Source organism: Lathamus discolor, chromosome 10 (assembly GCF_037157495.1).
Source record: "Lathamus discolor isolate bLatDis1 chromosome 10, bLatDis1.hap1, whole genome shotgun sequence".
Taxonomy (NCBI): Eukaryota; Metazoa; Chordata; class Aves; order Psittaciformes; family Psittacidae; genus Lathamus; species Lathamus discolor.
The window spans coordinates 17,121,665-17,136,834 of record NC_088893.1 but is presented as its reverse complement, the minus strand read 5'-3'; the positions used below and the strand labels follow the sequence as shown (position 1 = coordinate 17,136,834).

General features: G+C 41.9%; 1 protein-coding gene across 1 annotated transcript in view; it reads left to right on the top strand.

The window, feature by feature from the left end:
- Positions 1–15,170, top strand: part of SPOCK1 (SPARC (osteonectin), cwcv and kazal like domains proteoglycan 1) — a 288,927-nt gene that overhangs the window by 214,325 nt on the left and 59,432 nt on the right. The window contains exon 6 of the mRNA XM_065690170.1: positions 13,921–14,035. Within this exon, the coding sequence (XP_065546242.1) occupies positions 13,921–14,035 (115 nt within the window). The remainder of the gene's footprint in view (positions 1–13,920; positions 14,036–15,170) is intronic.

Genomic DNA, 15,170 nt, shown 5'->3' with positions numbered 1-15,170 from the left:
TAAATGCCTCCCAGTGGAAGTGAGGGCTCAGATGTATAACTGGTTATTTGAGAAATACTGATTTCTTAGGTAAATCTTTTGGTTCTTGAGCTATTTATATTTTAGGAAAAAAATCTCAGCCTAATGGGCTGAATCCTCTTTAAAATTGTAAAAGCATTCTCCAAGTGTCTTTCGTGGACTTCTGAAGCATGCAAATTTGACTTCAAGCTACAGTTTTATTTAGGTTTCTGTGGGGGTAAACTTTAGCAGGAGCATTCTTGTATTCTGTTTTGCTCAGTCCTGTAATACTACACAGAAGCTGGAGTAGATGGCATTTTCCAGTTCAAAAGGTCTACTAATATTTATGAGGTCATTGTACATCTCATTGTAGGAGCACACTTTTAATCTTCTGGAGTCTTGGAGTTCTTTGGGAGACAACATCTAAGTTTTAGTGAAAAGTTTCATTCTTGATTCATTTGTATTACAGACAAGAAGAGATATGCATCAAACCTCCTCTTCACAGTGGCTAGCCAGACTCCGGGAATACATTATTCCCAAGAATTAGTAGTTTTGTTAGGGTTCAGACTCTGTGACATTTCCCACAGTTTTACAGGGGTTTTTAATGTAACCTTGTTGGATTTGAAGTTGGCCTATTAAATGGAGAAAAAACTGAGGTGTTTTGAACAGTTGGTATGTGTAGGGTCCATGAACTACTTTCCTTAGTCACAAAAGGTATGGAAGAAAAGCAAAGCTATTTTCAGGAGGCTTAAAGTTATGCTATAGTGGAGTGTATGTTTAAGTGCTGGTAACTAAACACAAGCCTGAAATCCCTCTATATTTGAGTGTATGTTTAGTTCTCTGGTCTAGTTAATTGGGTGGTGTTGTTTCTCTGGATTGAAATATCATCGCTCCCTTTGTACAACCTATTATGTCGTGTGCTGGTGCAGAGCATTTGGTATTTCCTGCTGTAGAATTGGCTGCACTTGAGCAATAAGTATGCCTTTATACCCTTATAAATACATAGGACTTTGACCCCTTTGTAGATGAAAAGAGGCATATAAATGGGAATTTCATTGCATAATTGTCTTACTGAATGGTTTTCAGAAAATGCTAAGCAGGGCAGATGCAGTACATCAATACTAGTCAAGTACTTCGGGATCTTATTTGAGCATTAACAATGCTCTGTTAGCTGCCTGTTTTACAGAATATACTCACAAAACTTACCTGAATATAAATGTTCACCCTTATCTTGTGTTGCACCAGGTTTGCAACCACTTCTCACTAGAAGTTGCCCACAAGGTTATAAATTTTCTTGAGAAACTTAGTGCCTTGACCTATGGTAAGTGTGGGAGTAAGAGCAGTTTGTGCTACTTGTGAAGCTCTTTTATTCAGGAGGCAAGCATGCTGTAGAATGCTTCAGCTTTGGAAGAGGTTCTTGAAACCTTTGCATTTCTTCAGGGTCTGTGACCTTTTTCTCTGCTCCCATAAGGACAGATACTGAAGCTATTCAGATAGATGAACTTAACTGAAGTAGCAAAATTGAAGTCAAACTTGTTGCAAACTAGAATTTTGTGTTTCTTGTTGTGCACTTCATTAGACCAGAAGGGTTGTTTTTTAGATAAGCATCTGTCATATCCGTGTCAGATTTCTCAAAGAACATGGTGAATTAACAGGACGTGTTTAATGCAGTCTTGACAGAAAGGTTAATGAGAATTCAGAAGGCAGCAAGGAGGGGAAATAATATGTACTGCTCCAGGTGAAAACTACAAGGAACCAGAGTAAGTTGTAATTTGGCTTGTCTTAAACTGAGGTATTTATTTGTTTTACAGTGAATGTAATTAAAAATGCTTTAAGCAGTTTTCCCTTTGGTAGTATTCCCTGCCATCCATCAATTCATACTGCAGCAAGACCTAGAAGGCAGGTGCCTCTGGGCTGAATGTGTTTTGGATCAGGGGTGTTCTGCCCTTTGTACTCTGAAGGGAGGAGGATTTGTGCATCTGCCTGGTTCAGAACTCTGTAAGATTTAGGTTATATGGCTGAGAAAAGAGGGAAAAGTGGAAATGAAGGCAAATGTCATGGTTGCATCCTGACGATGGTGAGTGCTGTTGTTTACGGCTAAGTGGCTTTATCATAGAATCATAGAATAGCTAGGGTTGGAAAGAACCTAAAGATCAGCAAGTTCCAACCCCCTGCCATGGGCACGGACACCTCACACTAAACCATCCCACCCAAGGCTTTGTCCAACCTGCCTTGAACACTGCCAGGGATGGAGCATTCACAACCTCCCTGGGCAACCCATTCCAGTGCCTCACCGCCCTAACAGGAAAGAATTTCCTCCTTATATCCAATTTAAACTTCCCCTGTTTCAGTTTGAACCCATTACCCCTTGTCCTGTCACTACAGTCCCTGATGAAGAGTCCCTCCCCAGCATCCCTATAGGCCCCCTTCAGATACTGGAAGGCTGCTCTGAGGTCCCCACGCAGCCTTCTCTTCTCCAGGCTGAACAGCCCCAACTTCCTCAGCCTGTCTTCATACGGGAGGTGCTGCAGTCCCTGATCATCCTCGTGGCCTCCTCTGGACTTGTTCCAGCAGTTCCATGTCCTTTTTATGTTGAGGACACCAGAACTGCACACAATGCTCCAGGTGAGGTCTCACAAGAGCAGAGCAGAGGGGCAGGATCACCTCCTTCGCCCTGCTGGTCACACTCCTTTTGATGCAGCCCAGGATCCGGTTGGTTTCTGGGCTGCGAGCGCACACTGCAGCCGGCTCATGTTCATTTTCTCATCGACCAGCACCCCCAAGTCCTTCTCTGCAGGGCCGCTCTGAATCTCTTCTTTGCCCAGTCTGTAGCTGTGCCTGGGGTTGCTCCGACCCAGGTGTAGGACCTTGCACTTGTCGTGGTTGAACTTCATAAGGTTGGCATCAGCCCACCTCACAAGCATGTTGAGGTCCTTTTGGATGGCATCCCTTCCCTCCAGCGTATCAACTGGACCACACAGCTTGGTGTCATTGGCAAACTTGCTGAGGGTGCACTCAATCCCACTGTGAGTCCAAATGTTTCGCAGGCCTTCCTCTAAAGCTGCAACAACTTCCATTGAACAGGATGATCAAAGCATGAAGCAACTAAGTCTGAGCTGCCTGTAGCTGGTTGATGATTTACCCTGTGCAGTGAATGCTTTTCATTGAGCAAGAGAACAACCTTTCAAGAGAAGTCAGCAATAAGTAAGGATCGCAAGCACAGTATATGTTCTTTTGGGGAAAGCTACCAGTCTTGATGATGGTAATCACAGGGCTCCTTTTCTAACTTGATTAGAATCGCACTTGAGACTGCCAAATCAAACAAATTGGCATGTGATGGATGGAACTTAACCCCCCATCAATTACACACACTTGTCTATCTACAGTTACCTTTGCACTGAGGGCAACCTGATTACTTTTGTCTTTAGTTCAGCTTGGCTGTTGTATGTTTTATGTATAAAGCCAGTGTTATTTCTAAAATCCTCATTTCTGCAGCCAGAGTCAATATAGGAGAAAATTCAGTTATTGCCATGATGAATCATATGCCAAAGTTCAAGCACTGAAAGTTGTGCCCTTGACAGGAAGAGGAAACAAGATAATCTTAGAGTTTATTGTGTCAACTCATAGGTAATTACACAAGCTTAAATAAAAATGTCATTTGCACTAATTTAGTTACTTGATTCCAAGCTCCATGTCTACATTCAATTAAAATGTAAAAGTCCTTGTTCCTGTATCCAGGCGATGCGATACAAGGGTTGTAAACTAGGGGGATTAGCTGCTTTTGGGAATCTGGCTTGCAAGAGACTTATATTCCAGGATCTTTTCTCTTTATGCATGAGCAGAAGATGCACCAATGCCTGAGGTGCTTAAAGGTTGTGATCCTAAATGCTCTGACCTTCCTGAGAGGTGCCAGCCTCTTAACTTTTTTTTCAGTTTCAGAATTCATATTTTGAGCTTTTACCAGCAAACAGCTTATTTGAGCCATTTAAAACATCAAAGGAGCTGCTTCTTGGCTTGGGTACATCTTTAATTTAAAGCAGATTTATTAAAGGCCGAACCAGGGTAATACTGCAAAAGGATTAGCTGTGGTTACTTGATTTCTGAGCAAACAGACTAATTCTGCTTTCTTTGTATGGGTGTATTTCACAGCGAGTCCATTCACTCGGCATAGAACTAGGCCTGGGGGTTGTTTTTTTTCCTTTTAAAATATTTCTTATTGTTTCTATTGTCATCTTTAGGAATCAGAAGCATTGCTGAAAGCTTTAACTTCAAAGGTTAAGCCAGCTTACTCTTCATTGGTTGGTATGCTCCGAAACACATCCTAAAGCTTCTTTGCTAGTGACTGCCAAATGTTTTGTTTCAGTGCTTCTTAGCACTGGGGCTTTCAGTTTGGCTTTTGTTTTGATTTATTCTTCACAAAAATCCTGAGAAGTCAATTAAAAGATAGATTGGCATTCTTAGCACTTAAATCTTGTTGCTATTCTGAGAGCAACCAGAGCAGTGGTACTGCAGGATGCTGTTTAGAGACGGAGCAAGTCTGAAGGGTAAGTAGCAACACAAAATAACAGACAAAACCTCAGAGATCTGAAAGTTTACTTGATGCTGTACATTTCACACATTAAACTCAAACGGAGGAAGTTTACAGAACGTGGGGAAAGGGACATATACTCAGGAATATAGGTCCGATGTCAGAGTATGCATGGATGCGATGAAGAGTAAGGTGCACTTAGTCTAGCCCCTTGCCAGATTGAATTCTCTTTTCAGTGGTACCCAATGACAGGATAACGGGCAATGAGCATGAACTGAAACACAGGAAGTTCCATATGAACATGATGAATATTCCATATGTAGTTTCATCTGAATATGAAACTTTGAGGGTGACAGCACTGGAACAGTCTCCCCAGAGAGGTCGTGGGGTCTCCTCTGGAAATGCTCAAAACCTACCTGGATGTGATCCTGTGCAACCTGTTCTATGTGAACCTAGCAGGGGGTTTGGGCTGGATGATCTCCAAACAGAAGGCATTTGACTGCAGTTACTGACTGGGGAGATTTGGCGGAGAGGTTTTTGAGGTGCCTGAAGGGAACGTGCCTCCCCTTTATAGTGGTCACCAGATGCTGCTTTTTGCCCAGGTATAGACAGATGGATATGAGAATGGCTGAGTAGATGGAGCATTGCCTCATCTGAAATCTAGATGAATACAGTTGTATGGTGTAGTTAAATTGCTGTTTGAAATATCATTGTCTGGGTGGAAACCCTGTGCTTGGGGATCTGAATGTCTTGCATTGCCTTCAATCTGCCGTATGTAGGCAGTTGTTTTGTTGGTAGCTGGAGTATCTGTATGTGCATAGAGACACAGATCGTTACCTCTTGATTATGTTCACGTTATCTAATGTGTCATCTCCATGAGAGAAATTAAACTGCCTTTAGTAATTTGAAGCAAGTAAAAATGACAAATCATTGTTCTCATGTGATCAGTAAATGGCTGCAGAATGGGAACGCATCTCAATTACATGGCAAGTACATTTCAAGCAACATCGATCATTCCAAAGCTCCAGTTGTTTCCCTGTGATTTTCTTTACTTTTAAACTAAGATGGCTCTGGTCTATTAAAAAAATCAAGTGGCTTCTTTCCACTTTCAATAACACTATTAGTTATGAAATCTTGGCTCATAATTAAGAATTAGAATTGAGAATGATTTCATAGAGACAAAAGCAATAATAATATGTATATAGAAATGAAAGAAAACATGCAATAGGAAAGTGATTTTTAAGGTCCGCATCTTGGGATGTGGCAGGCTAGTGTACTGGAAAGCAAAAACTCCCATATGCAGCTAGAAAATAGTCATCATTAGTGAGCTATCATGCAAATCCCGCAGGAAGAAAAAGGAGGAGACATTTAGCAACAGGAAGTGCTGTTGGATGTGAATGTAGAATCTGGGATATAAGATACATCTTTAATATTTTGGGTTTTTTAAATAAGACAGCATTGCTGTCTCCATTTGCATTTGGATTGTGATTCTTCAGTAGTTAGCATCTCCAAAGGCAGTTCCTAGCAGTAATTACCAGGCATAGTGCATGATTAATGCCTGGCAATAAAGGGCACTGCCGAGTTACTCAAGTTAGTGGCCAACCTGTGGCAGTGAGTCCCTGCATGCAGGAGGAGGCTGTGGGGCTGGGCTGCCTGGGACCCAGAGCTGCCCCTTGGCAATGGGTGGCTTTGCATCATCTCCTTGGCACACCAGCTCCTGCACTGGTGCGCAAGGAACCAACTGGCACAGCCCAGAGGGTGCGTATGGCCTTGGTGCTCAAAAATCTATCTGTAGAGTCACCAAATCCAGAATTCAGTGGCTCTGTTGAGGAGAGGACAAGTGTGTGCTCTACCTTGTGTGCAGTGTGGTTGGCAGATTTAACAGTCTGGTACTTTGTGTTAAATCTTAGGGAGGAGGAGGGATGGGTGTCTCTATTTTGTTCTGTCCATTCATAGTGATAGAAGTGCTTTGTCTTCATTTACCTTTTAACTTTGCTTGGTCTCTTCAGCCAGCTAAGGAAAAGCTGAGATCAGCATTGCACGATTATTTCCATTTACCAATTGACTCTTCCGTGTCAAGTTCCAGCGCTGTCTGGCCCCAATAAGCACCTGAATTTCTTACATGATAAACCAACTGAGATATGCCCCGCACGCACCTTGGCCTAAGTGTTTCCAGAACTGGCACCTAAATTTGTTTCTGAAACCAAATTTAGTATCTCTATGACATGCTAGATTTAGGTGCCTGGAACTGTTTTCTTGTTTGTTTGCCGTTATCATTGTTACATCGCATTACTAAATGGTCCCTCGAATGTCCTCTGCCTCCTGTATCCAGCACTGTGACCTTACATGCCATATCATCTAGCTGATGCAATTAATGGCCTCTGATTGCCAGCTATTTCTCAGGGCGATTTGTTTTGTATGAAAACAGCATTTTGTCCTTCAGTGCTCTGTCTACAAGTCCCCAAATAAGCTGATTTTTGCTCTGTCCGTAAGGGCAGTTTGCAGTAGCACGAGTACATAGTAATTTCCTTGGTTTCCAGTCCTGCCATTCAAACACTGGAATGGTTCAACAAGCCTACAAGCAGTCCCTGTACTAACTCATCAGCTATCAGACCGTTTGAGAAATGGTGCTTTTAATACTTGGGTTTTTTTTTTTCCCCCTAAGTCTGTAGTTCTTTCTTCTTTGGGCAGCTTTACTACTGCTTCTTCTGGCTGTGGCATGCAGGATTTGTAGCCCATGTCACATCCTCTCTTGTAAGGATCTCTCGTGCTAATCTCAAGGCAAGGAAGAGGCATGAACTTTTCTTAGGAGCAGAGCTGACCCTCTCCTGAGCATTCAGGCTTTTTGTTATCCTAAAACAACTCTTTGACTTTTAACTGAAATCAAGGAGCCCCTACTGCTCTTCTCCCATTAAGAAATTGAAACCTATTTTTAGAGGAGTGCACAGTTCTAATTATAGTGTGGAGCCACATAATAAGGCAATTAATGCCATCCTGAATTACAGCGTAGCTGCCTTTTGCAACTCAGTTTGCTCTTTTCCGAAGCCCAGGCCAGGATCTGATTGCCTTTTCCTGGAAGATGAACCTTCTGTCTTTCCAGTTGCTCTGGAATTGACAAGTCAGTTGTTTAAACTTCTGGTATAAGAGTCAAAACCACGTAATTTATTGACTGCATGTGGCTGAGACCTAACAAAAAAAGGTAGCTGAAAAATTAAAGTGGTGTTAAATTTCAAAATCCTAAAATCCAGAAGCTGCATTTTAGGGACCTGATCTATGTGCTTGGAGCATCTGCAGTTAATAATGTAAAGGATGTGATCTGCTGACTTAAAGAGAGATATTTAAAGATCACCTGGGTCTCATACTTTCCTTCTGCTCTGGGGTTAATTTTGCCCCGAGGGCAAAGTCCTGCAGCTCTCCCTCATTAGAGCTGCAGGATTTCAGAGGGCAGAGCCATGAAGCACAAAGCAGTTTGTGGCCCTCCAAGGTTTGCTGTGTGAGACCTTTTGGTGTTACTGCATTCAGCTGCATAAATCTGTTCAACCTCTTCAATAGCGATGCCTTGGAACCTGTCTCTTCTTGACCCCACACCTGGGAGCTGTTCTCTTTCTCTGTCACATTATGAGCCCACTAGCCCGTTAGCTAAGTGTGCACGGAGAGATTTGCTCGAATATTTGTTGTTTAGGCCGTTTGTATCATTTCTTGCAGAAAGGGGAATTTCAAAGCCAGTCAGCTATAACATCTGCTTCAAAGCTGCAGCTAGCCCACATTTTAGAACTGGCTAAATACGTATTTACACAGTAGATTGTTTGTGTTAATTAGACTTTATTCTGCCACTGGTATGCATGCATAACTCCCATTCATATCAGCACCAGCTATGTATTCTCAAAAGGAGAGCAGACCTCCTTATTAGAGCTCCATTTTTTAAGCTATTTTTGTACAGCTTTTATTGCAAAGCTAAAGTGCTGTATGTTCATCCAGTAACTATTCTAATAGAAAACAACAATTTTATTCTCCATCCTCCCCTATATTGCAATAACACAAGCCAGTCCCATCCTGGAGCAGAGCACATGCAGTGCAGGAAGCCCTGCTGCAGGAAGCTTATCTGAGCAGTTGTTCTCAGGTTTTACAGAGCCTAAAAAGTTTGGAGCATTCCCATTAAACCTTTAATGTATGGATGCAACAGGAATGGGCCATGTAATATTTCTTCAGGGATTTGAAGAAAAGATACTGAACCTTTCTCTTGGTCTGAGCGTGTCCCAAATACGGCATTTTCCTTCTGATGAAAACTGAACAGAGGCGTGTAAAGAAAATGCTGGCAAGAGTCCTAGCTAAGGAAGCGATGGCAAGCTGCTCTAAAGCTTGTAAACAACCAACCCCTCTCAAATGGGTGCCTGAATTCCAATGGGTTCTAATTATCTGCTGAGACAGATAGGCACAAAAAAACTTTTGACATGAAGAAACTGTCACATATGTGTATATATATATATACACACACACATATATATGCTGTAATTTCAGAAAGTTTTATCTTCTGCCAGTGGCAGGTACTGAGTGAAAGATAAGGTAGAAAATAATGAGCTTTTGTTATTTGTATGTGAAGTTTAGAAGAGACATATTGTGAGTGAACAAAAGATGTGCCATAAAACAAACTGCACTGAAATAATTCTCGGTGGGAATGTAAAAAGCTGCAGGGTGCTAAAGAAGATGCAGTGTCTTCCAGGCAAGAACACTGTTCATCAACAGAGTTTTAGAGCCACTGTTATTAGTCAGATGTAACATTTCAAGGTTTTAACATAGGTTTTAATTAGTTTGCTATAAAATTTAACCTCCTATTGCAATTTTCAGTCTTATGAGAAGGAGACGTCATGGTACTTTGTCTTCATCGTATATATTGTGCTCTAATTCGTACATGCTCCCACCAATCTTTCATCCCACTGCTCCTTCACCCTGCTGCTGCCTTGATGCATTTTAACCAAACATGTGAGTTCCTTGTGTCAGGATTCAAAGCTCCGCAAGGTACTTATGCGGTCTGGAGACTGTACTAAGCTGTCCATGTGGACATTTGTTAGTCAGATGTGTAAAAGATCTCAGGAACTTACTCCACAATATTACTTACGTGCAGGTGAGTCAAAGCACGGCTGCCAAAAGTTGAAAACCGGTATAAAGACAGAGATACACTGTTTTATTACATCATCAAAGAAATATCCAGATTATTCTCTAGGAGGGACTCCGGAATGGAGACTGACAGACAGGAATAAAATAGCTCAGAATAAATTTTATGTAGCTATATTCCTCCTCCCTCAGATGTGAATGCTTATGCAAAACACATTGCTGTAGATGCACTGACAATAAAGAGGGAATCATTATACCGGTAGTGGATTCTCAAGGGAACACTTGAGCCAAAACACACTCTGCAATAATTTCCCACATCTTAGTTGAATAAATTAATTTATGAATTTTCCATGAATATGTTCAGCCGTTTCTCCCCTCATATATTTTATTGATCTCCATATGCATTTAGCAACAAATAACAGAGCTCCTTTTCCATTTGCAGTAAAACAGTTTAGAGATGTTTATGTGGGCCTTGGGGTTCATAGTCAACAAACGCAGCTCAGACATCAGGGAGGTAGAGGAGAAATATGAAGCTTGGCAGGACCCAGGGAGTCCTGCTATGAGGAAAGCTCAGCAGAGAGTCAAGGCACATACATTGATACCAGCAGTGAGATGAGTCCCCTGAAATTAGATGGATCGGCCCCAAACTGCGACTGCTTCATGTAAGTCCACTGTAGAACTGCAAAATGTGCAGTGTCCCTTCGATGCGAAGGACTTGTAAGTTGGATCATAGCTTCATTTAATGTTTTGTCTAGTATTATGTACCTTTTTATTTCCATGTGAGAAGGAGATGACGATGGCAAAAGGAAAGAGGGCACGTAGGTTTTCTCCACAGAAGTGGAAATGCAGTGTTCATGGTCTGGAAAAAGCCAGCGGGCTCCTTCTAGACTGCAGATGCAGTGGCTGAGCAGTCCAAAGACTTCATTATTGCTCCCCAAGCCATCATCTGTGGCTGTTCTGACTCTATCACCTAGTTTGGCCTAGGCAATGTCATTAAATCCAAAGTTGAGCTATTCATACAGATTATTACAGCAAGTAAGAATACCATCACATGGAAAGTATACTTCCTGTTTTTCTTTAGAGAAGGGAAAAAGTTGCATACAGTGATTCGGTGTTGAAAAGTAATGAGTATTATCCAAATTTAATATTTTAAACAATGGAATACTTTGATCTTCCTCCCCCAAAACCAATCTGCCATCCCAGTTCTATACATATACAAACTAACACCCAACACCTTAAACAAGCATGGTGGGAGTATAACGTGGTTATTCACAGATGTAAATTTACTCACATGTGGTTGTACTGTTGTGATCTTCAAGTTTAGCCCTTGCTCTGCACACTCAGATGATAGAAGTAGCCCTTTTCAAGCAGTTTCTTTTTTGGTTTGTTTTGAGCTTTTTTGGTTGCCATTTTTACTACTCATAAAGCTGAGGCAAAACTTGCCTTGCTGTTTCTAAGTATAAAGCTCTGTCTTAAGTGAACATAAAACCAGGCTTGAAATAGGCCTTACCATCTTAAAGGGTGATATTTGAAGTATATGTAATATAATTGCTAATGCTTAGATACATAATTTACATTTATTATACGTAATAAATATGTACTAATTGATGTTCTTTGAAGGATTAAATTATCAGCTTCAGCTGCAAGAAGATTTATGCCTGTGTTCTCAATAACATATTGACTATCAGAATAAGCTGCAGAAAGAGGCGTTGCCATCAGGACTGTGCACTCAGATAGTGTTATCCTTTCTGGTTTCCCTTCCTTCTGATGTGCTTTTCCTTGCATTTATGTTCTGTGCAGAGTGTATTTATGTAGTAAACTGATGAATAATAAGTACTTATATTCCCTTCAGTCTTGCAAGAAATTAGTGCAAAGTGCAAGCTAAGCTCTGCATGTGTTTGTGTGTGGCTGTGCATTTCCTTAATCAGAAGGGCAGAACATCACACAGAGCATGAAGCCACCCTGGTGCCTTGAAGTTTGGAATGGCCAGGAGATAATGTCAACAGATGTAGGCACAGGATAATGGTCTCCTGCTGCTAGATTAAAGCCTGGGCAAAGATGATGATCCCTTTTAACAAAAACAAACAGAGGCAAAGCCAAGATATTTGCAGTACTTTCAAAGCAGGAGGCATTTATCTTGTCACAACATCCTGTTCTGTTCTCTTGGCTTCCACTGTAGCAAAATAACAGAGACGATGCTGTGATTTTCATCAGTGGCTGTTGCTAGACAAGCTCCAGTTGCCCAGTGCATCCTCACTGGATAACACCATCTTCTGAGACTGTGTGTCCTTCAGCCTTCAAACAAGCTGCACGTTTCAGAGCATGTTGTGTTACACTGTGTAAGTGTGCTAGCCTACTTTTAATTGAACAAGAATTAATGTACAGCGAAACTCAGCCTTATCAAAGGGATTTTACAGCCCAGCGTTTCCAGTTTCCCCTGGCAGAAGGCAGTCTGCAGGGAGGAGTGCCAGCCTCAGCACTGCAGGCAAAGCTCCCCCTTGCACTAAGAGCCCTTGCTTTCTGATCTGGTAAAATCAGTGCTTGAAGATGACAAAAGTCCTAAAGGAATTCAGTTCATTAGGTATCAAGCCAAGGAGAACGCCTCACACACACAGTTTTGTTCCTGCTTCCGTGTACTGTTTTCTTTTACTCCATTTTATTACCACATTAGTCTGGTCTCCAGCAGCCCTGCTGCTGGGTTGGGTCTGGGGAAAAAGTCCTTGGGGCCCTAACTGCAGAGAGGACAACTTACACAGGCACAAAGCTCTTAGAGGAAAGTCAGCACTAAACTACATGTAACGCAACCAGCAAAGGCTGTGAGCAGTCAGTATATTATAAATCAAAGCTTTTAACAGGCACACTTTTGTAATGAAATGCTCCTGAGTTGTCTAATCTGTCCAACACTGCACATGTCCTGCTGCCCTAAATGGTTTGAATGTGGTGACTGTCAGAGGTGCTGTAAATCCCATCTGCTGAGCTTTTAAGGAAGGGAAAATAACAGGTCGCTGAGATGAGCGGCTCCAGTGCCAGCATGATCAGCAGTGAGTGCTCCGCCATGCTGCACAGGGGGGTTTCCCTAACCAAGAGGACCTTAGGGGAGCAGAGGGTGGTGTCAGAAGCCCCCAGTTCAAGTCACAGCGGTCAACAGGACCTTGGCAGGGCCAGGAGCAAGCCAAGGCAGCCTCTCACATATGTAAAAGAAGCCATTGGGAGCACCAGTGACTGGCAGCATCACCACATAGTGGGAAACAGTGCATGAGGCAACAGCTGGCAAGGAAGGGCACTGAAGGAAATGCCCTCAGGTTGCACCAGGGGAGGTTTAGAGTGGATGTTAGGAAATGTTTCTTCACCAAAAGGGTTGTCAGGCGTTAGAACAGACTGCCCAGGGAAGTGGTGGAGTCACAGTCCCTTGGAGGTATTTAGAGAAATGGAGATGCGGCGCTTGGGAACATGGTTTAGTGGTGGGCTTGGCTGTGATGGGTTAACAGTTGGACTTGATGATCTTAAAAGTCTTTTCCAACTTGAACAGTTCTGTGGTTCAAAGTAACAATATGCAGATATAGGGAACTATACTGCTTGTGGTTTAATCTTCACTCTCCAGTTTTACAATTTGGTTGTATTTCTGGAGTTGACTGCAAGCTGAATGGCTATTTTTAGGAGTGGTGCTGTTAACTGTTAAAGCAGTTTATTGGTAGGAGTCATTTAAGATTTCCCCCTTGTTCAGAGAAGCTAACATGTTGAAGGACCTCTCCTCAAATGATGAGCTGATTTGCTTCTCACTATTGGGAGGATTGGTGTTCTTTTCATGGATGGTATTTGGACACAGCCCATTGCTCCCAGCTCCTCAAAAGGCCAACTAATAAATCAGTAATGGTAATAGGTAATAGCTGGCATGATTTCACACCTGAAACACAGGAAGGCAGCATGGGAAACACATGGGATTCTGGAGGCTTGCACGTTCTTTCCAGCTGTGCCTCTGATCTCGTAGGTGACCTAGAAGAAATTGTTTTAATTTTCTATGCTGTAGATTCCATATATTTAAGCAGGAAATAACAACACTTTACAAGGAACATTTACAAGTGCCATGCAAAACTCTGCATAGGAAGTAGTTATTATTGTTATCCATAATAATAAAAACAATGGCGTTTCAATAGACTAAAGTTTTGCAGTCTGTCCAATGTCATTACTGCTAAATGCAATTTCTCATTTCATCCACAGCTGCTGCTTTTATGTCTGGTCCTAATTCAAAATGTCTTCTTGCTTTTTTTTTTTAACGATTCTAGTGCAAGTTGGAGTTTCATGCATGTACTACTGGCAAAACCATCACAGCTCGATGTGAAGGGCCCTGCCCCTGCCTTCCAGCACCTGAAAGTTCAAAACACAAGACAGAGAAGGCCGGTAAGTTAAGCTGCGAATGGAATTATAGCAGATTAATTGATTCTTGCTTTGTTCTTAGAAAAACAGAAGACATTTCTTAACTAGGAGATTTTATATCTAGGCTGAGAAAGTTGGGGCTGTTCAGCCTGGAGAAGAGAAGGCTGCATGGGGACCTCAAAGCAGCCTTCCAGTACCTGAAGGGGGCCTATAGGGATGCTGGGGAGGGACTCCTCATCAGGGACTGTAGTGATAGGGACAAGGGGTAACGGGTTCAAACTTAAACAGGTGAAGTTTAGATTGGATATAAGGAGGAAATTCTTTACTGTAAGGGTGGTGAGGCACTGGAATGGGTTGCCCAGGGAAGTTGTGAATGCTCCATCCCTGGCAGTGTTCAAGGCCAGGTTGCATGAAGCCTTGGGTGGGATGGTTTAGTGTGAGGTGTCCCTGCCCATGGCAGGGGGGTTGGAACTGGATGATCTTCAGGTCCTTTCCAACCCTAACTATTCTATGATTCTATGATTCTATATGTAATACTTCTGAGAAAAAGTGAAGGTACAACTAATCCTTTCCAAAACACACAGTGCTTTCAAACATCTTAACTGCTGTAAAACTAACACCCACTTGGTAGTCTCGTAGGAAGCCTGAGTTCTGGCTAATGATCTCATTTCTGAGTGAAAATATTTTGAATGAAAATATTGAATCATCGTAAAAGAAGACAAGAAAGAAAAAATGCTACTTGATGGCTCATTTCTTCTTAGGGTAAAAAAAATCATTAATAGTCTGCATGTTAAGCAGGAAGTCATTTGAAGGCACACATATATATTACATGGGATCTGAATTATCATTTTAATTGTTATTAATGTTATCATTAGAAGTCAAATATATATTAAATACTTATGTGTATTTATATAGGATATTATTTCAATAACAAGCCCATTGCAGACAATGTTATATAAAACTGAAGGCTGGAGTCTCAACACAAATGGCCATTTTCCCTGCCAGCTCTCCGGTGAGTTCTCTATTTATGTCTGAAAGCCTGGTGAGGTAATTCACTCCCTCAGGTCTTTTCCAAGCAAGTAATCACAAGCTGTCCCAGAGTGACCTCATCTAAAGGGAATGAGTCCTTGCAAAAGAGGCTGACCACAAGTCCAGCATC